General features: G+C 34.6%; 1 protein-coding gene across 3 annotated transcripts in view; it reads right to left on the reverse strand.

Moving 5' to 3' along the window:
• Positions 1-5,256: 5,256 nt before the first annotated feature.
• LOC107450836 (calmodulin) overlaps positions 5,257-22,405 on the reverse strand; it is an 86,655-nt gene continuing 69,506 nt past the window's right edge. For all 3 annotated transcript variants that reach the window (XM_043048297.2, XM_043048296.2, XM_043048295.2), the window contains exons 4-5: positions 14,662-14,904; positions 5,257-10,632 (exon numbers count right to left, since the gene is read on the reverse strand). In XM_043048297.2, coding sequence (XP_042904231.1) covers positions 10,601-10,632; positions 14,662-14,904 — 275 coding nt within the window. In that variant the 3' untranslated portion in view covers positions 5,257-10,600. The remainder of the gene's footprint in view (positions 10,633-14,661; positions 14,905-22,405) is intronic.

The raw sequence follows: 22,405 nt of genomic DNA on the forward strand, positions 1-22,405 counted from the left end.
AGATGTTTCTTTTCATAGAATTTGTTTTCAACTTTTTGTTATTAATTTCATTAATAAAAGTAATTATTCTTTTTCTTTCTTAAACTTTTATTATTAATGTGTAGGGTTCACACTAGCAATGAAAATTTAGTGATCCAATAGGTATTAATTTAGTGGTCTAAAAACTTAACATGGCAGACACAGTGACAGCGGAAGACGTTGTCACACCCGGAATGGTATTACCACCTAGGTATTCATTTAGCTCAGAAACCTTACGAAAACCTTTACTCGGAATTGTCTTTTTTGTGTCACGAAAATGTTTGCTATAAAAACCCTTTTATCAATAAAGCAAAAATAATGCATTCTCAAACCTCTCATCCTAAAGGGATTAAAAATTATTTTTAAACCTTTATTTAATAAGTTTTGTCCCTTAGGTAAAAAAAAAATAAGCGAATGGTAAACCTTTTATCAGAGTTGTCAAGATAAAGTCAACGGAAATGCAAAGCGAAAAGCTTTTTCCAAAGGAACGAAATAGTGCAAATACAAACCTTTTGTGGGTAGAAATATTAATATAAATTTTTAAAAAAATCGTACACAGAAAAACCTCACTCAAGGGCAAGGAAATAAACGAACAAAATACCTTTTTTTTTATTGTTCCTTAATGTCCTGCAAAACTACAAAAACCTTCATTTAAGGTTTTCACGTAATTACCAATTGGATTTAAAATTTTACACTGTACACAGCTGTAATTGCGTGTTTAGGAAAATGGACACAGCTAAAAATGCGTGTTTAAGAAAAAGGACACAGCTGTAATTGCGTGTTTAAGAAAAAAGATACAGCTGTAATTGCGTGTTTAAGAAAATGGACACAGCTAAAAATGCGTGTTTAAGAAAAAAGATGCAGCTGTAATTGCGTGTTTAAGAAAAAGGATACAGCTGCAATTGCGTGTTTAAGAAAATGGACATAGCTAAAAATGCGTGTTTAAGAAGAAAGATGCAGCTGTAATTGCGTGTTTAAGAAAATGGACACAGCTGTAATTGCGTGTTTAAGGAAATGGACACAGCTAAAAATGCGTGTTTAAGAAAAAAGATGCATAACCCGTTTAAAAGTTNGAAAAAAGATGCAGCTGTAATTGCGTGTTTAAGAAAATGGACACAGCTGTAATTGCGTGTTTAAGGAAATGGACACAGCTAAAAATGCGTGTTTAAGAAAATGCACACAGTTGTAATTGCGTGTTTAAGAAAATGGACACAGCTAAAAATGCGTGTTTAAGAAAAAAGATGCAGCTGTAATTGCGTGTTTAAGAAAATGGACGCAGCTAAAAATGCGTGTTTATGAAAATGGACACATAAATGGGATGGAAAAAGAGAGAGAATTTTTCCACGGGACTAAAACCTATAAAGAGTATAATATAAAACTTAGAGGAAGAGGTAAAAAAAAAAAACGATGCATGTTAATATGTTTTTATTTTATTTTATAACCGTCGTTGGACAGCCAACCCAATATTTTGGGTTTATGACTACCCATGTTCAACTCTGTAGTCATGTCCTTTTGAACCCAATCCAGAAGACGAGGGAACTCCTGGATCAAGTATTGGGAGAAATTTTGTCTTCGTGGAGGACTTTTTGATGGATCTAACCTGCATTTTCGTTACATGGAGAGGAAAACCACGACGACCTCCCACTATTAGCCTGGTGGAAAGGAGACTCTAATCCATGATTCGTTTATAGCTGAGGATATTTTATTCAGCATGGTGTTCGGTGCAAACCGGTTGCGGAATTTGTATTGACCAGCCATCGCTGGGATTCGAACCCAGTTCACCTCACCTCTATCCTTTGAGCCATCACGACTCTAGCACGTTTAGTTTGTTCGATGGAGGTCGTTAATAGAATCTTTAAGAGACTTAAATTTGTTAAAATGATTTCTTTTTATCCATTTTCAAGCTTTTTAACAAACACAAATTTAAGTCTCACAATTAAAAGATATTCCGTAAATATTGCCAATTGCTTACTTTTTTTTCGTATTTATGACGTTTTCTTTTTCACTTAAATAAAGTTTTAAATGCTATTTGCAATACAAAAAAAAACAAAAATAATATTAAAACAAAATATTCTCTAAATATTGCTAAATGCTTGCTTCTTTTATAATGAAGTTTTTATGTCTTGTATTTATGTTTTCTTTTCACTTAAAAAAAATTTCAAATTCAATTTGCAGTACAAAAAGTTTAAAAAAAAGTTTTTAATTGTCCGGTTATGACTTTTACTGCATATAAGTAAGTGTATGGAACAAAAAGTGATTTTTTTAAAAAAAATTACCGTAAATATAGTCAACTCCTTTTTTTTGTTGTTGTATTTATGAAGTATTTCTTTGATGAAAAAAAACTTTCGAATAATTCCTGTAGTAAAAAAAAATATGAAAATAATTTTTTAAAATTATTTTCATAATTTTTCGTACTGTATTTTTAAATACAGTACAAAGAATCAAACGATTTAAAATATTATTACAATGGTGTACTTTCAACTCGAAAAAAAGACGATCACTGATACACCGACACGTGACTTATGACGGGAACGCCAGCTGATTGCTTATAAGCAAGATGGTAGCGCTAAGATTCTCCACATAAGTTACAATGCTAATTAACGGGAAATTAATTAAATGCAATACTGAATTGCCCATCGCATTTGTTACAATATAATTTTTTTCTGTTCTACGTCTTTGACTTAATTTACATTATTATTCGTTTCTGCATTTTATTGTAAACGTGATATATTTTTGCTGTGGGTAACTAGCAACATCGATGTGAAATTGGTTTGTTTTTGTTCTACGGGGCTCCGTGCCTGTCTTTATGTTATAGTGAGTGAATTTAAATCTTTGTCGAAGAATATAGAAAGTGACACTAAATAGAATCGATACTTGACGGGCTTGGATGACTCGAAATAGAATGGAAAGAACAGTTGCTAACGTAAATCAATGCCACATTTCAACGATAAATCGAGTCATCCCATTAAGAAAATGAACTATTTATTTTATCATGATCTTGTTAATTTTTTGTAAATTATTTTTAATTTTGTTAATAAATGTATAAAGAACCTTCAATAATGAAAAAAAAACCTTTTTTTTTTAAGTACGCATGTCCTAATTATGATATTTTGTGCTAATTATGATATGATATTTTATGATATTATGTGCTTAAAAATATTTCGCAAAATCCACCAGCTGCTGTTTCAAAAATTTTAACTGTAAGTTAGATATGTTTATCGTTTTCAATTGAATTTATAAAGTTGTATTTTATCGTTTTCAATTGAATTTATAAAGTAGTATTTTATCGTTTTCAATTGAATTTATAAAGTTGTATTTTATCGTTTGGTCATTTGTTTTAATTTCGTTCCTTGAAATGCTTAAATGTTAATTCGTTAAGGATGTCGTTTGTTAATAAAGACAAAAATACATTTTCCAAAGTAAATTGCAACGTGTGACATCAGCTAATCTTTGTCCATCCATATGGAGTATTAAAGTTGAGTTCTCTATATAACTTAAAATGATATTTAACCTTAATTGAATACACAGTCGTGAAGCACATCGAATGTGTTGAATTATAATTCTTTCTATTTTACTTCTTTTATTTAACTCAGATTTATTATGCGTTTATGAATTTTATTGTAACCATGATATAATTTAGTTTTGTGCACCTCACAACGTCGATAAGTTTGTTCTACATGGCTTCGTGCCTGTCTTTGTTCAAATATAGAGTGGCGGAATTGAAATCTTTGTGAAAGAATATAGACTGTGTTACTCAAGAGAATTGGCTTACTTAAAGTAGAATGGAAAGAACCAACGCTCGAGATACTGCACAGGTATATCCCATTAAGAAAATGGACTCTTCCAATATCTAAAGCATAAAATTTAACAACACGAAAACCGTTATTGCGCACATTACCAACCTGAGTCGAAATTCTTGAGATTTTGATGGTTCATGTTGGTTTCAGTGCGATTCATGATGGTCCAACATCATCCTGCATTTTCCATTATGCGTTCATGGTATTTGATATGCCAGCTAACATCCATGATGGAAAATGCTTCTCTAATACTATAATCACTAAACCATCAAGAGAAGTTTGATTCTCATGAACCAACAATCCGTGATGGTTCATGATGCCTCCAACACTATATTTCCATGGTGGTTTAATAATAATTTTTGTTGGTTCATCAGAAATATACCATCAAAACAATTATTTTATGTTGGTTCATCATAAATCTGTCCGAATTCCCACATTGGGATGGTTCCAACATTTGATTTCTGAGAAACTATAATGGAAATTTCTGATGGTTAACATGAACAAACCATCAAAACAATTTGCTATTCTTATTAAAAATCAGAAATTTCCATTATAGTTTCTTAGAAGTCAAATGTTGGAACCATCCCAATGTAGGAATTCGGACAGATTTATGATGGACCAACATAAGAAACAAATTGTTTTGATGGTATATTCCTGATGAACCAACAAGAATTATTATTAAACAATCATGGAAATATAGTGTTGGAAGCATCATGAATTTCCATCATAGTATCTTCGAAATCAAATGTTGGCACGATCATGAACAACCATCGTCTGATAAGAATGACAGAATACACATAATTCTGAGAACTTTTATCATCAAAAACACTTTTTTACAATGGCTGCTCAAAGACGCATTTACTGTCATGCTGGGTTCATCTTCTTTAAATTAAATTGCGTGAGAAAAGTAACTGTTACAGAAATCTAATAAATAGCGATGAACGCTCTTTTTGGGGCCGAGGTAGCCTGGTGGGCATGGGCCCTGGACTCAAGTTCGTGAGATCGGAAGTTCGAATCCAGCCAGCCGAAGACTCCCCATGTAGTAAAAGGTGACTGGTGCACGTTATATCTGTCGGGTCACAAAGTCCTCCATGTTCCCATAACAAATTATACCGCTAGGGGAATTGGAGATGGATCTTTCTCTTATTCAGATCAAAATTACGATTTGTGGATGAATGAATGAATGGGTCTGCCCTATGAACGGGAGTGACGTATGGATGTGGCACATGTCGAATCGTTGGCCAGAGATGGAGCCACTGGAAAAACAAGAACAATCGCACTCCTTGCCTTAACGGCCTACGACATCAACAACGCTACTTCTTCATCGAAAATACACACTTTTATTAATTTATTTAACTTTGAATGATTTAAAATTTTCCTCGCTTGTTTCATTAAAACTTTTATTCATTTTGGAAATTAATGTTGAGAAATATGCTTCACATTTTTTTTTTCAACTTCAAAATTTTTTTATTAACTCTTTTAATGAACATTACAGACAAACTGGTTTTTACATTTTAAGAAGTTACTTTATTAACAACAAGAGAATTTTTCATTGTTCAAAATTTTAAATTTGTGAAAGAAAAAAAAAACCATATGCTTCAAAACGTGACGGTTCTTAAAAATGCTAAAACTGGCTTACCCAATTCAAAATTCTTGATGGTCCTACCAAAATATTTTGATGGCTTATGTTGTTTTCATTGTGATTCATGATGGTCCAACATCATTAGATGGTCACCATCATCCAACATTTTCCATTATGCTTTCATGGTGTTTGATATACCTACAAACTTCCATCATTCCATGTTGGAAAATGCTACTATAAAACTAAGATGGTCAACAAACATCAAGAGAAGTTTGATTCTCATGGACCAATAATTCATGATGGTACCAACTGTACATTTCAATGATGGTTTAATTCTTGTTGGTTCAGTAAGAATATACCATCAAAAACATTTTTTTTTCTGTCGGTCTATCATAAATCAATCCGAATTCCTACATTGGGATGATGGTTGTTCATGATCGTTCCAACATTTGATTTCAAAGAAACTATGATGGAAATTTCTGATGGTTGAACATGAACAAACCATCAAAACAAGTAGCTATTCTTATGTTGGACCATCCTAAATCAGTCCGAATTCCTACTTTGAGGTGATGGTTACTTATGTTGGTCACCGTCAAAAAATGTAATGGTTCATGACGAAAATATTGATGGTCACCGTTAAGATTAAGTTCGTCCATCCATGGAAAACCATCCAATATTTTCACTTGGGTATGGCCAGTAACAAAATTTACTAATGTAGTCCTATATACTTGTAGAAAAAATTATGTTTAAATAATGCATTCATTATAATTTATTCGAATAAGGTTTCAAAATGCTTCCAAACTTCTTGAATTATTTAATTCTTAACTCATCTTGAATATTACAGACGAACAGTTTAAAAAGATCTTTTTTGAACCCGATAGAGAGTCAGAGAAAGCTATCAGTAACTCAACCGAAAAATTCTTTGAGAGCCGTTTCCGTAAAATAACATCGAAGAGTGCAGTTCGAATACTTATTTTTAATAATAGTTTTTGAAAAATGCTTTTCTAAAATGAGATGCTTCCTTTTTTTTTTTTAAACCTTTACACGGATGCTTTCATTCGATCGTGGAGGCTTGTTCTGTCTGCCATCGATTTCAAAAATTATTCATCTTATTTTCTCTTTCCAATATCTGTGCATATAGTATTTTACACTTCTATGACTTAGAATAATTGTACTAACCCTAATCCATTGAATGAAGCACGTGTTTCAAAGGAATCGAAAAAATTATGTATGTTTGAATCATGTTTTGTATCTATAGAGTTCTACTGAGTGGGGACTTATGGACTGTTTTTACTATCTGGACACCCTGTTGTTAGGGTGGTGGAAGTATAATGGTCTGGGGAGTGTTTCTTGCGGTTTGGTCTGCGGGTCGGTTAATGTGGCTGGAAACATAAACTCTGAGATATATGAAGTCTTTTTAGGTCTACATTAAAATGTTTTTGTTGAGTGAAAATAAATCTCATTTTGCTATCTGGGGAGGCTTGCACAGAGACGAAATGGGTGTTCAAAAACTGGACTGGCCTTCTCAGTGCCCTATAGAACACCTTTGGGACGAATTAGAACGCAGGTGACGTGGCCAGCCAAATCCGCGATGCAAGCGCCATCTATGATGGAAGTCAATTCCTATCAAAAATGGGTGGAAAGTCTTCGTGTGCAGGTTATTATCGATGGGAAAATTGAGACTAACATCATAAAAATATGTTGTACCTCAGGACGCTCCATAACCACAGGGTGTCCAAATACTTTTAGCCTTAGATAGTGTAATATCGCCTAGATTAAGAGATAACTTTAATGTTCACGAGGAAGATCTAATACTATAATACAAAAGGTATTTACAATTTACAAATAAAGTAAGATTACAACTTAATTTTGAGCTACATCTACCTTCTTATTCAGTTGTTAGCTACCTAAATATATTTAAAAGTCAATGACTTGTTTTGTTACTAAGAAAGGCTATGTTTTTAGGCACTTGGTTAATTGGTCCGGTGTTAGTATATCATAAACGTCATCTTTCAAAAAGCCAATGATCGCCAATTAACGTGTTATTTGGCATTCTTTTTGCCGGACGCTTGATAACATAAGCACGTTCTTACGCCAAGTCAAAATTCTCGATTTTCCTATCAAAACATTTTGATGGTTTTATGTTGGTTTCAGTGCAATTCATGATGGTCCAACATCATTCTCCATTCTGTACTCAAGGTGTTTGATATGCCAACAAACTTACATCATTCCGCGATGGAAAATGCTACTTTAATACTATGATGGTTAACCATCAAGAGAAGTTTGATTCTCATGGACCAACAATCCATGTTGGTTTAATAGGAATTCTTGTTGGTTCAGCAGGAACATACCAGCGAAACAATTTTTTTTATGTAATCCTATCATAAATCAGACAGCATTTCCACATTGAGGTGGTTCATGATCGTTCCAGCATTTCATTTCTAAGAAACGATGATTTCTGTCGGTTCAACATGAACAATCCGTCAAAACAAGTTGCTATTCTTATGTTGGACCATCATAAATAAGTCCGAATTCGTACATTAGGGTGATGGTTACTTATGTTGGTCACCATCAAAAAATGTAATGCTCCTTATGGAATTACGTATGGTTATCTTCAAGATGACGTGGGTCCCTCAATGGAAAACCGTCTGAAGTTCTGACTTGGGAACGTCGAGACCTTTAATTCTGCATGCCATTTCTTCATCTTTCGTCAAGTTGCCAGTTGGCAATTGCCAACACTTTAAATATCATCGAATTATCCTAGCAATCTTTCCGGTTGTATTCAAAATCGACTTATGTAATGGTGTTGCAAATATTTACATCGATTGACTAAGATCGCGCACCATTAGACCAAGTTAGACTCGATTTCTTGCATATTATTATTACGATTTATTTCTATTTAGGCTTAATAGTGATTATAGGCTGAATCTATAGTGGCTTAATAAAGGCTGAGTAATGGCTAAGATATCGGGTCAATCGGTCCATCTCATTCAAATATAGCCCTTACTCATAGATGTTGGTTCAACAACAGTCCGCTACTACGTTGCTATAATGGTTATTCAGAATTATATTATGAATAATAGTGTCATGCAATCTTTGTGTTTTGACTGTTTTAAGTGATGATTTTGCAAAATGATTTGCGTGGACGCAACATAGTTATATCTTAAGAATAGAGTTTATGATAACAGCTCTTCTACAACCTTTGGTTCAATAACAGTTAGCTACTACGTTACTATTATGGTTATTCAGAATTATATTACGAATAATAGTGTCATGCTACTATCTTTGCATTTTGACTACTTTAAGTGATGATTTTACAAAATGGTTTGCGTGGATGCAACATAATTATCCTAGGAATAGTGTTAACGATTACAGCTCTTCTATAACCCTTATTCATAGCTGTTGGTCTAACAACAGTCCGCTATTCCGGTTTTTCAGAAATATATTATGAATAATAGTGTCATGTAATCTTTGTGTTATGACTATTTTAAGTAATGATTTTACAAAATGGTTTGCGTGGACGCAACGTGGTTATATTAAGAATAGAGTTAATGATAACAGCCTTTCTACAACCTTTGGTTCAATAACAGTTAGCTACTACGTTACTATTATGGTTATTCAGAATTATATTTTGAATAATAGTGTCATGCTATCTTCGTGTTTTGACTATTTCAAATGATGATTTAGCAAAATGATTTGCGTGGACGCAACATAATTATCCTAAGAATAGAGTTAATGATAACAGCTCTTCTACAACCTTTACTCATAGCTGTTGGTCTAACAACAGTCCGCTATTCCAGTTTTTCAGAATTATATTATGAATAATAGCGTCATGTAAGCTTTGTGTTATGACTATTTTAAAAGATTTGACTAAATGATTATAGAGAAAGCATTGCAGTTAAATTAAGAAGGAGTTAAACACAATGGAACTTTGTAATAACTAGAAAAACATTATTATCCACTTTAAGCAAATCGTCCCGTTATTTACAAGGAATAGGGGGGTGGACTGCCGAAGGATGATTTGAGTTCTTAAGAGGACACTATGCATTTTGTTCACAGTTCTTGGTTCTTCATGAAGTTTCTTGTAGAAAAATAGCACGATGTTCTTGGCAAATATTGAGACAGAGGTAAATGATACTAACCAAACCATGGTCATAAATCTCCATGATACTAACCAAAGTCAAAATTCTTGATGTTCCCATCAAAACCTTTTGATGGTTTATGTTGCTTTTAGTGCGATTCATGATGGTCCAACATCATTTGATGGTCACCATCATCCAACATTTTCCATTACACGCTCATAATTTTTGATATGCCAGCAAACTTCTACCATTCCATGATGGAAAATACTACTTGAATACGATGGTTAACCATCAAAAGAAGTTTGATCCTCATGGATCAACAATTCATGTTGGTTCCAATTATACATTCATGGGAATTCTTGTTGGTTCTCGGGGATAACACCAAAACAATTTTTTTTTATGTTAGATCATTACCTTCATTGGTTGTTCATGATCGTTCCAACATTTGATTTCTAAAAAAACTATGATGGAAATTCATGATAGTCCAAAATGGTACAATATATTTCCATGAAGGTTCAATAATAATTATTGTTAGTTCAGCAGAAATATACGATCAAAACAAATTGATTTTTTATGTTGGCCCATCATCAATCAGTCCGATTCCTACACTGGAATGACAGTAGTTCATGATCGTTCTAGCATAATATTTTTAAGAAACAATAATGAAAATTTCTGATGGTCAACATGAACAAACCATCGAAACAAGTTGCTATTCATATGTTGGACCATCAAAAATCATTCCGAATTCCTACATTGGGGTGATGGTTACTCATGTCGGTTACCATCCAAAAATATAATGGTTCATAATGGAATTATGGATGGTTACCATCCAGATTATGAGGGTCCATCCATTTAAAAACCATCAAAAATTTTGACTTTGGAGAAGGAAGATTCAGTTCTTAGAGGACACTATGCATTTTGTTCTCATTTCTTGGTTCTTCATGAATTTTCTTGTAGAAAAATAGGAGGATATTCTTCGTAACAGCGGGTCATGAATCTCTCGATGATGCCAAGGAAGGGAAGGGGTTGTCTTGAGCATGTACCAACAATGATGTGGAACTTTCGATTCTGTCGAAAAAGTGTTCTCTTGGCAAAAATATATGTACACGTTGGCTGGTTCATCACTGTTTTCCTGTCAGGATATTGACGAATTCTGGAACAAAAATGATACATGCTGAGTATAATGGATAATACACTATCTGAAAAAGAGAAAAGACCAGGCAATTTGAAAATCACCTAAAACAACAGGAAATTTTATTTTCATTCATTTATTTATTTTTTACAAATTGGGAAAATCCAGTGAATTTTGTTTCTTATTTTCGGAAATGGTGACTACTCAAATGACCAAATGACTATCTATGGGATATTTAAGGATGATATTTCAGCTATACTAAACTACATTTACTTATAGCATTATCTGTTTTAAGTATGTTCAGCTGTACCTTCCAGCAATTAAAATTAGTATAGTTAGACTAGTATAGCTCACATAAAAGCACAGTGATTGTGTGTTTTCTCTTAATACACTATCTGGTCATAAGTATCCCGGGACGCATAATGGTGTGAAGGTGTATCACGTGGTTTGGCCTGTTAGTTCCTGTGGTTGGAAAAATAAACTCTGAGTTGTATGGTGGACAATGCTGCACTCTATGGCAATATTTCGGGCCTATATCTCACACATCGCACAGTTTGACGAAATGGTTGTTCAAAAAGGTCTTCCCAAAGCCCCGACCCCATAGAACACAGCATTGGGACGAATGCAGATGACGTAGCCAGCCAAATTCTCACTGCAAGTACAGTTGTGATGGAAGTCAATTCCTATTCAAAAACTGGTGGAAACTGGCTGTCATCGATTCAAAAAGGGAACCAACATCCTATTAATATGCGCCACTAAGTCACTGGATGTCGGGATACTTTTTGGCGGCCAGATAGTGTAAAAGAAAAGTTTTACTTTCGATTTTATAATTCTGAAATAATCAGAAATAGAAAGCATCCAAATAATCCACTCACGTCGCGAGAATGATTTTGCTTTCATATCTATCCAGTTTTACACAAACTGAACCCGCGCAACTATCTTAGTTGAAGTAGACGGAGAGAGAAAAGTGTCGTTACTTCGTTTTACCGGTAGGTGGCACCTGGCGGAGAGTTTGTAGCATTAGTTTAGTAAGCAGAACACAGTAAACCTCCATCAGTTGGAGTTAATTAGGACAAGAGTCAAAAATGGCAATACTGCCCCACTCACTAGGTTAAAATCTAGGACAAACTGATATATATATTTTCTTAACCGCTTCCCTGATTATGCCGAGTTAACTCGGTATGTATATATTCCAAATATTTATTATCCCGAGTAAACTCGGCCATAGCAGAATTCGTCACTACGTTTTGTTTTATCACGTGTTCATTCTGCCGGAAGCAGAACAAATAATAATAATTATAACCTGCTGTGATTGGAAGTTTGCCAATTTTTGTTTGGGAGTTTTGCTACGTGTGGGACTGCAGACAGACGTGTTTTGCACAATTGTATATACAATAGAGAACCGACTATCCGGAACGATTGGGACCATCGCTATTCCGGATAACTGATTTTTCCGGTTTTCTGAATCGCTACAAATACCGTTTTTTTAGTGTTAAACCCAACTAAAAAAAAATATATTTGGAAATAATCTTAAAAATAAGAAAAAACGATGAGGTAATACACTAATGATTATTTCTGAAATGATGGTAAGGTAAACATCTTTCAAAAAAGAAAGAAAAATCCTAAAATCTTATGAGGAAAAAAAAAATTTTTTTTTTAAAAATTGCGGGAAAATTTATCGAATTTCGTTCCGGTTTTTTGGTTTTCCGGTTTTCTGATTTCCGGATAAAGGGTTCTGTACTGTACAATGGTTGATAAATTTACATAGAAAAATAGAGTTTAAAAAAAAATAGCGTTCGCGAGAGAAAGTGAAAATAATGAATGAAGATGATTTTTCAGATTGTGAACATATACAAAGGCTCATATTTAACTTTTTTAATTTGCCCGAGATAATTTAATATAGTAAACGGATAATAAATTAAGTATTTTTTACACGTTAAGAAAATAAAATTTCAACTAAGAGCTTGTGTAGTAAGTTTTGTTTTAGTTCTTTGCATGTATTAATGAACAGAAATATGTCGATTTCTTGCATTTTTTTCTCAAAAAAATGGGTAAGGAAAGCGATTAAAAAGAACAAAAAACTAACATGTTGTGATGTATAGGGTCCCCAAGCAAAATATTGAAGATCAGGATAAAAGCTGCCAAAAAGTTTGTTCCTCAAATGTTTGAATCGTTAGCAGTCGGTTAAAATATGTTTAATAAGAATGTCAATACGACATTTTGTGTTTCAAATAAGCTCAGATATCGTTATTCAATGATTTGGTGAGCAAATCGACACACTCACATAATTACGATTTATGAGCATTTTACGACCATAATTATTAGAAAAACATAAAATGAATGGATGATTGATCGTGTGAAGTTAAGTACAGATGGCGCTAGGGGTTAAAATTCTGCGTAAAACTTCCGGGTAACTACTTGCCGATTGATTTTTACGCCTACGCAGACCACCATCCCATATTATTATTATATCTATAGATAACCGTCGTTGAACAGCCGACCCAATTGCATGGGTTTACGACTACTAATGTTCAACTCCGTAGCCTAGTAATTTTGAATCCTATCCAGAAGACAAGGAAATTCCTGGATCAAGTACTGGGAGAAATTTGCCTTCGAGGAGGACTTTTTGATGGAGCTAACCCGCATTTGCGTTACATGGAAAGGAAGACCACGAGAAACTCCAACGGTTAGTTTAACGGCAAGGGGACTCTAACCTATGATCCGTCTACCACTGAGGATATTTCACGTCAGCACTGTGGTCGGTGCAAGCCGGATGCGGAATTCGTATCGACTGGGATTCGAACCCGGTTCGCCTCATTGGAAGGCAAAAGCTCTATCCCCTGAGCCGTTGCAGCTCATATCCCATACTTGTTGTGAATATAATATAACGCGTGCTTTAAATTTGAATTTCAACGAAACAAACAACATAAGACACATGCTATGATGCAACCCAAAATATAGCTAACGGTGCTACTTTACACAAATATAGTCAACTAAGGCAGCGGTTCTTAACCTATGGGTCGCGACCCAAAATTGGGTCGCGAAGCATATTTCTTGGGTCACGCTGAGTCGAACCAAAAAGTTAGTAATACACCAAATAATAAGTAATACCAACACCTCCTAGAAGAAGTCATTGTGGCTTACTCAGCCTAATTTTGACTTTTTTTTGGGTCGCGACATGAACGTATTTCTCAAATTTGGGTCGCTGCTTAAAAAGGTTAAGAACCACTGAACTAAAGGATAAGATGGCAAACCTTACACTTGATTTATGGTGCGATATTAATTTTGTTAAAATTTGTTTCATGACCTGTTAGAGTTTATAAATCACAGGAAACTCTTATGAATGGTAAAAATGAAGCGTAACTTTAAACATAAATCAAATTCATAAAGCTTCCTAGAATATTAAGCCTGTACACACATCGTTTCGTAAGCATAACGTAAGCGGAGGGATACACCGGAAGTTTTCTGAATTTCTTCCCGTTTTAGGAAGCTTGTTATTGTTTACATTCAGTTAAAATTGCATACTTTTTTTATGAAAGTAGAAACAGTTTAGAATAGGTCACTGCGGCGTAACTACAACTACGACTATTAAACATCCATTCACTAGTATATAAGACATGCTAACTCGATATAATCTCGGGGAACCTTTTGATAGATGAAGGTTGGCGTGGTCCATAATAACTTTTGCCACATTGATAACCCGGATGTGATTTGAACACGCCTACTTCGATGAAGGGTGCACATTGAAAAGTTGATTTGCTATTTGTGACTGCGTCATTGACTTCCTCGCCCTGCTCATAGCAAAACAGAAGTGACCTTACACATAACCGTAAACTTAATAAAACTTCCACTACAAACGCACAAAAACACGGTGAACTTAATACAGCACTCACCACAGCAACTCCAATGTGGTGAAAGTAGTAATCGACCACGCGAAGAATCTTCATCTAGGGAAAAAATATCCCAAGACTGAATCGAGTTAGCATGTCTTATAGACTAGTGAATGGATGTTCAATAATCGTGGTGGTAGGTTGGCGCTAAGCAACATACCGTCATAGTTGACGAGTCCATCACCGTCCAGGTCTGCTTCTTTGATCATGTCCTCCACTTCCTCGTCTGTCAGTTTCTCTCCCAGATTGGTCATGACGTGCCTCAATTCCGGAGCCGAGATGAAACCATCTCCATTCTTGTCGAACACCCTGAAGGCCTCCTTCAGTTCTTTCTCGCTGTCCCTCTCCTTCATCTTGTTGGACATCATAAAGCAGAACTCATTGAACTCAATCGTTCCATTGCCTGTCAACAACAAAAATTAAAGAGTAGTTCTACCAATAGTCTGGCCGCCAAAAGAGTTATCCGGACATCCCAGAAAGCATGTAAACCTTATAGGCAATCCTTGTGTCAGAATTTTCTTTTTAGTGACACGAAAATGTTTGTACTAAAAACCTTTTTTCAACAAATCAAAACTATTGCAGTTTCAAACCTTTCATCCTGAAAGGATTCAAAATTATTTTTCAAAAGCTTTTTAAAATGTACTGTTGTCATTAGGCCCATCATGACGTTTTAGCTAACGTCACACTAGCGATAGGATCCAATTGGGTATACTATAGCCTACGTCACAGGTTGTGTTATTCCTACTAAATTTAACCCATGAACGGCATTTTCTGCGAGCCTAACTTCAAGCCACAAATAAACAAACGAAGTGTTTGATCGTTTAAATAGCTGCTCGCCAGATTTTATTGCATTACAAAGAAAAGTAATTGATATTCGATTTATGTGGATAGTGGCATAGAATTTAGCATTGCGTCATGGTAAATGTTATTCCTACTAAGTGGAAGTAGTTGTGTTTTTTTTATATTATACCCAATTGCATTGTCCATTAAAATTTCAAGACAAGGTGGATGTTAGCTGAATGTGCAAGACTTTGCGAAAAGAAACCTTATAATTACCTAGATTTAAGATTATTTTCACCTTGAGACTAGCTTTTGTAAAGGATTTTTTTTCTTGCTTGAAAACCCTAAGTCCACCTCGATTTAAGGTTTTTATTTAGTAATGTGCGTAGAATAGAGCAGATAGTCACAGATCTCGTTTCAAGGGTAGAAGGTTTACACGTAAACCGTGTTACAAACCTTTTTAGGTTTACGCTAAAAGGTTTTTGTTGAGTGAAAATAAACCTTATTTTGCTATCTGGGATGTTGGTCCCCTTTTGGCATCGATGACAGCAGTTTTTGATGGGTATTGATTTCCACCACAATTGTGAGGAGATCATCCAATCCCTGCCTGAGGTGTTTTCTGTGGGTCTCCGAGAAAGACAGTCCAACAATCAAACCACGTCTGCCTCGTCCATCACCCTAATAACCGGGTGTCCGGATGCTTTTGGCCTTATAGTGTATATACATGTGCACCCAAGTCAAAATGTTTGATGGTTTTCCATGGATGGATCAAAAGAATCTTGACGGTAACCATCATGAACCATTATAATGTTTGATGGTATATTACATTATATTTATTATATTTTTTGAACCATCACCCCAATGTATTCGGACTGATGTATGACAGTCTAACATAAATTTTTTTAAATTGCTTAAATTCCTGAGAACTAAGAAGAATTCCCTTTTAAACCATCATGGAAATATAGAGTTGAAACTATCACGGATTGTTGGTCAAGGAAAATCAAACTTCTCTAGATGGTTAACCATCATAGTATTAAAGTAGCATTTTCCATCATGGAATGATGATAGTCTGTTGGTATATCAAGCCTCATGAGCACAGAATGGAAAATGTTGGACGATGGCGACCATCAAGAATTTTGACTAGGGCAGCTCTGTTCATTTAGAACTCATGCAGTCTTTATCAATCGTTTCTACTAAACTCAAAGAGATTTATAGTCCATCGGCAGGGACGTCCTCCAGCCATTTACAGAGATCATGAAATTTAATTTTGTTTGCACGAATAACCTTTTTAATTCGATTGACGGAAAAGAAATTGAGAAGAGTTTCAAGAAAATAACTTGTAAGTTAAATCAGCCTTCCGCAGCCATCCATTAATACCATCTCATATAGCAATAATAGCACCATTTTTGTATAATAACAAAATAATTGAATAACAAAAATGGTGGTGACTACTTCACAACAAGTAGAGAAAGAAAGAACATTCTTCCACTGCATTCTTGGTTGAAACACTGCTGTAGAAGAATTATCGTCTGCTTAAATTTTAACTTTGATGTAGTTCATAAAATTAAGTTGCTATGGTAATGGTTTGTTTTGTTTTTTTGAGCTTGTTCGCTCTTTTTTGTGCAGAAGAAACAAAATGGGTTTGAGTTTATATTTGAGCATTCATTATATTTATATTTACTCCATTTTATATCTTTGAGTATGTCGAGTTTTATTAATGAAGCTAGTATTTTAAATTTTTGTAAATAGAACTGTAAAATAAATACTTTTGTGAGTTGTAAGTTGTTTTATGGAATAATCGAGAACACTGACATCTTTAACTAATTCTGATTCGAAGTGCAAAACGGTATAAACATTTTAATGTAAAGTAGTTGCCACCATTTTTCTTGTAAAGATACTCCAAAAGTTTTTACAGACATACTTTTTGAATTCCGTAGAACTGCGTGATTAATTTTAAAGAACCCAATTTCACTTTATCAAAAACCATATACAATCTTTTGCCGACTTCCATGTAAATACATTTTCTTACCCCATTTCATTTTTTTTTGTGTGAATTATAACTATTTATCACAACGGCCGTCGGAAGAACTGTTCTTTTCCAAAAAAACTTTTGCATCAGTGTTTGCAGAGAGAGAATCGAGAGGTAATAAAACAATAACAAGAGGGGAAAAATGTTGTGTCCCAACTTTAAAAATTGTGAATCTCTTTTGAAGAAGTTTTGGTTGAGAGCCAAAAGAAAAGAAAAAAAGTCTCTCCTTTTTTTAGAAGTTTCCCCGTTTGAAGATAACAACAATGACGATAGGGGGAAAAGAGAAAAAGTTTTTCCTCACGGGCATATTCATTTTTCTTCGTTGTGCATTTTTATTATTTTTTAAGGTAACATAAATCTGCATCGTATAGAGTACATCGAAAACCTTCATCTATTTCATTTGATTTTATAACCGTCGTTGAACAGCCAACCTAATTTTTAGGGTTTACGACTACTAATGTTCAACTCCGTAGCAAGTTATATTATATTATAATCTACAGATAAGGAATAAATTAATTATTATTTCTTATAATCATCACTAGATATAGCTAATAGTATAAAACGAACGGTTAGTGGTGCATCTTGATTTCCACGGCGACCGCTATTTAAAACAACGCCAAGCTAGAATGATTCGCATTTAGTTTGTGGCTTCCATATCTGGCATCATAAAAATCGAGATGTATCCAGTTGGCTTATTTCAAAAATCACTTTTTATTTCAAAAACAGTGCCACTTCTCTTTGATATAAAAATTGATAAAAGAAAAAAAAAACATAAATATACCATTTTAAAAAAAAAAACTAAATATACCACTTTTAATAAATATAATATACCAAAAAAAACATAAATATACCACTTTTTGAATTCCAACGAAAAATATTACATCCCTATTTTTTAGTGAAAAAATACTACAGTAGTATTCGAAATGCTACGTATGGCAACTCTGCTCCAGGATCAAATAGTGAGAGAAATTTAGTCTCCGTGGAGGACATTTTGATGGAACTAACTCACATTTGCGTTACATGGAGAGGAAAACCTCCCACGGTTAGCCCGACAGCAAGGGATTCTAACCCATGACCCGTCTACCACTGAGAATATTTCACGTCAGCACTGTGATCGGTACAAGCCGGATGCGGAATTCGTATCAATTTCATTCGAACCCCGTTCGCATCATTGGAAGGTGAACGCTCTATCCCCTGAGCCATCATGGCTCCAATGTTCATCTATCAAAAGATACCCCAAGATTGAATCGAGTGAGCATGTCTTATATACTAGTAAATGGATGTTTATTAATCGTAGTGGTAGTTACGCCACAATACTCCCCCATCAGAATTTTATAGAATTCGATGAACAGATACCACTTGTTGCCGTACTTGCGAAATACCGGGAGAGCTGTATTAAGTTCACCAGATTTTTCAGCGCATGTGGTGAGAGCTGTATTAAGTTCAACTAGTTTTTGAGCGTTTGTAGTGGGAGCTGTATTAGGTTTACGGTTGTACGTGTGTGGACTCTCCTGTGTCGATATGAGTGTTTGTAGGATCCCGTTTTTGTGCGTAAATGAGAGTGATAAGCAGGAGAACATGATATCGTAGTCATGAATAACAAGTAAACTGGTTAACCACTACGAATAATATTAAACAACAATTTACTAAGACATGCTTACTCGATAACATATATACTAACATGTAAATTAGTTAACATGTCTCTTGAATAGTTGTTCAATATTATTCTTAGTGGTAGTTAGGCCACAGTATATATATATTTTTAACGAATGTTCTTTTTTTTTTATCCTAAAGAAGACAGTGCACCAGAGTCAAAGAATCACCACGGTGAAGGCGATTCGAATCAATTAGTGGGAACAATTGCTGCTGGTAATAAATATAATATATACTGTCCCTGGTTAAATTATTAGACACACTCTTAAGATTCTATGTAAAATCTTAATTATCAGGTGATAGTCTATACAGCTTTAGTGTTTTTACAACGACTGTTTGCACTTGCTTACGTTCCGTGTATCAATGGGTTAAATGAGGCGATAGATAATATAAATTGGACGATCGGATGAATGAGACGATATATTATATAAATATAGAATATTTGTTATATCAGGTATTATATTAATATATAATAATAATGAGATCAAATGATTAGACGCACTGTAGTGTTTTAATAATGACATGATTCGCACGCGTTTATAAGCAATACTTTAATATTTAAATATACATGAAATGGGTTTTTATTCAGATTTTTTTTTTGTATATTTCCTATTTATATTTATTTTTAACCTATTGCATGACAATGTTAACCCATTGATACACGAACGTAAACAAGTGCAAACAGTCGGATAAAAACAATAAAGCTGTATAGAGTATCACCTGACAACTATAATTTTACATAGAATCTTAAGAGTGTGTCTAATAATATGGCCAGGAACTGTATTAACATAACATAAACTGCTTTTCATACTCAAATTATAATGCTGCGAAAGGGTTAAATGAAGCTTATACAGTAGAGAAGCGATTATCCGGAACGATCGGGACCATCGCGATTCCGGATAACTGATTTTTCCGGTTTTCTGAATCGCTACAAAATGCCGTTTTTTTAATGTTTATAAAACGAAACTAAAAAATTATTTTGAAACAGTTTTAGAAATAATTAAAAATGATAAATAATAATACACTTAAGTTTAAATAAGGAAAGAAATTATGAAATAAAAATTATATACAGGCTTATATATGTTATTAATGTTATTATTAACATTAATAACATATGTGCTTATGTGAGATTCGTCTACAAACGGCTTTTGATCCGTCCTCTAAATCAGTTCTTTCGTCAACTCGATACGCTGTACGCTCTAAATAACAAAATGGGCTCAAAATCTTGCAGGAAAATTTTTCTTTTTTTTATGGAAGAAAATTAATTTCCGGTTCCGAATTTCATTCCGGTTATATGGTTTTCCGGTTTTCTGATTTCCTGATAAGAGGTTCTGCACTGTACTAACTGCAATGCATATTATGCATCTCTTTATTTACTTCAGTTGTTGACTTACTCAAAATCACAATTTCAGATGCTTCGAAAAATTGCGAATCCTAACATCGGTGATGGTTGCATAGAATCGATATTTTCCGATGCATCGATTTATCGCCCACTCCCTATACAGTCCTTCAGTATGAGTTCCATCAAAGTAACATTTTTGTGGTGACCTGAATACTACAACTGCAGTATGACCAGTGGCTATTGTTTTGCAGTAGCGTTGATATCCCATAATCATATCACATCATCATCAGATGCACCAATCAGTCCCTCATTCTGATGGAAACGTAAAAGAAGATCTGGGCTGCAACCGCCACATTGGTGACCCGGACGTGATAAGATCACGACAACTTCGATGAATGGTCCTCACTGAATTCACTGACTTGCTATTTGTGATTGCATTATCGGATACACAACAGTGAACACACAAAACTCGGTGAGCTTAATACAGCTTTCACCACAAGCGCTAAAAATCCGGTGAACTTAACACAGCTCTCTCGGTCTTACGCAAATGCGGCAACTAGCGGTATCCCTTCATTGAATTCCATCCCTGATAAAATTCTGGCGTATTGTGCCGTAACTACCATTACGAATAATATTAAACAACAATTCCCAAGTACGAGATATAAGACATACTCATTCAATTGAATCTTAAGGTATCTTTTGATAAATGAAAGTCGGCATTGTTGACTTCCATTATATATCCCCACAATAACGACCATTCCATTATAACGACCGATTCAGGAAGTCCCGTTTGGTATTATTTTAATGTCCATTACAACGTCTTCATGGAAAGATTGAATACACTTGCTTTTGTTTAAGTTATTTCATTTTATTTTATAACCGTCATTGAACAGCAGAGACTGCTCATATTCAACGCTGTAGCCTTGTCATTTTGAACCTAATCCAGAAGACAAGGGAACTCCAGGATTGAGAGAAATTTGCCTGCGTGGAGAACTTTTTGATGTAACTAACCCGCAATACATGGAGAAAAAACCCCGATGGCAATGACTGGATATTTTGCAACGCTCAGAAAAATAATGAAAAATTAATATATAAAAACACAGTTTAAGTAATATTTACAGTTTAATGAGACTGAATTTCTTTCTTTTCAAAAATTGAAACACTATTTTTAAACTACAAAAATTTTCACATTTTTGAAATTGAGTTGAAGAAAAATCTTAATAGTCACAGTGATCATTGCTGTTTTTTCCATTTATCAATAAGAACATTTCTTAACCAAAAATACAAAGAGCTATCTGGTACACTATCTGGACACCATGTGGTATGGGAGGCACATAGGATCCCCCCCCCTCCAGTTTTTGAATAGGACTTCCATCCCAGCTGAAGCTTGTAGGACGTCATCTGCTCTCATCTTGTTGGGCAATCGATAAAATATTAAATTCGTGAGTCATACAAAATTACTTTGATGTGGAAACTCAAGACAATGCGCAGAACGTAAGTTTGACCTGAATCAGGGAACGATCCAATTCCAATTCAGTAGAGGTATGATTTCCTATGTGAACATAGAAGACTTTGTGAGCCGTTACATTTAACGCACACCAGTCACCATTTACTACTACATTGGGAGTCTTCGTCCCGAGGGGATCGAACTCACGACATACGTTCTAACAACTAACCTTTTTATTATTAGGTTGCGCGTATTTTGTGTCAGCAATTGAAATATACCAATAGAGCGGTTTATACGAATCCGCACCCGTCTTGCACCGACCACAGTGCTGACTTAAATATCCTCAGTGGTATGCGGATCATGAGTAAGAGTTCCTTTGCCGCCAGGTTATCCGTGGGATGTTCTCGTGGTCTTCCTCCTCATCTAATGTAAATGTGGATTAGTTCCATCCAATAAAGTCCTCCTCGAAGGCAAATTTCTCCCCAGTACTTGACGCAGGAGTTGCTTTGTCTTCTGGATTGGGTAAAAAATGACAAGGCTACGGAGTTGAGCATGGGTTGTCGCAAACCCAAAAAATTGGGTCGGCTGCTCAACGACTGTTATTAAATCGAACAAAATTGTCAAAGATAAAAGAAGCAAAATTGAGCGAAAAT

The sequence above is a fragment of the Parasteatoda tepidariorum genome, chromosome 8 (genome assembly GCF_043381705.1).
Source record: "Parasteatoda tepidariorum isolate YZ-2023 chromosome 8, CAS_Ptep_4.0, whole genome shotgun sequence".
Classification (NCBI taxonomy): domain Eukaryota; kingdom Metazoa; phylum Arthropoda; class Arachnida; order Araneae; family Theridiidae; genus Parasteatoda; species Parasteatoda tepidariorum.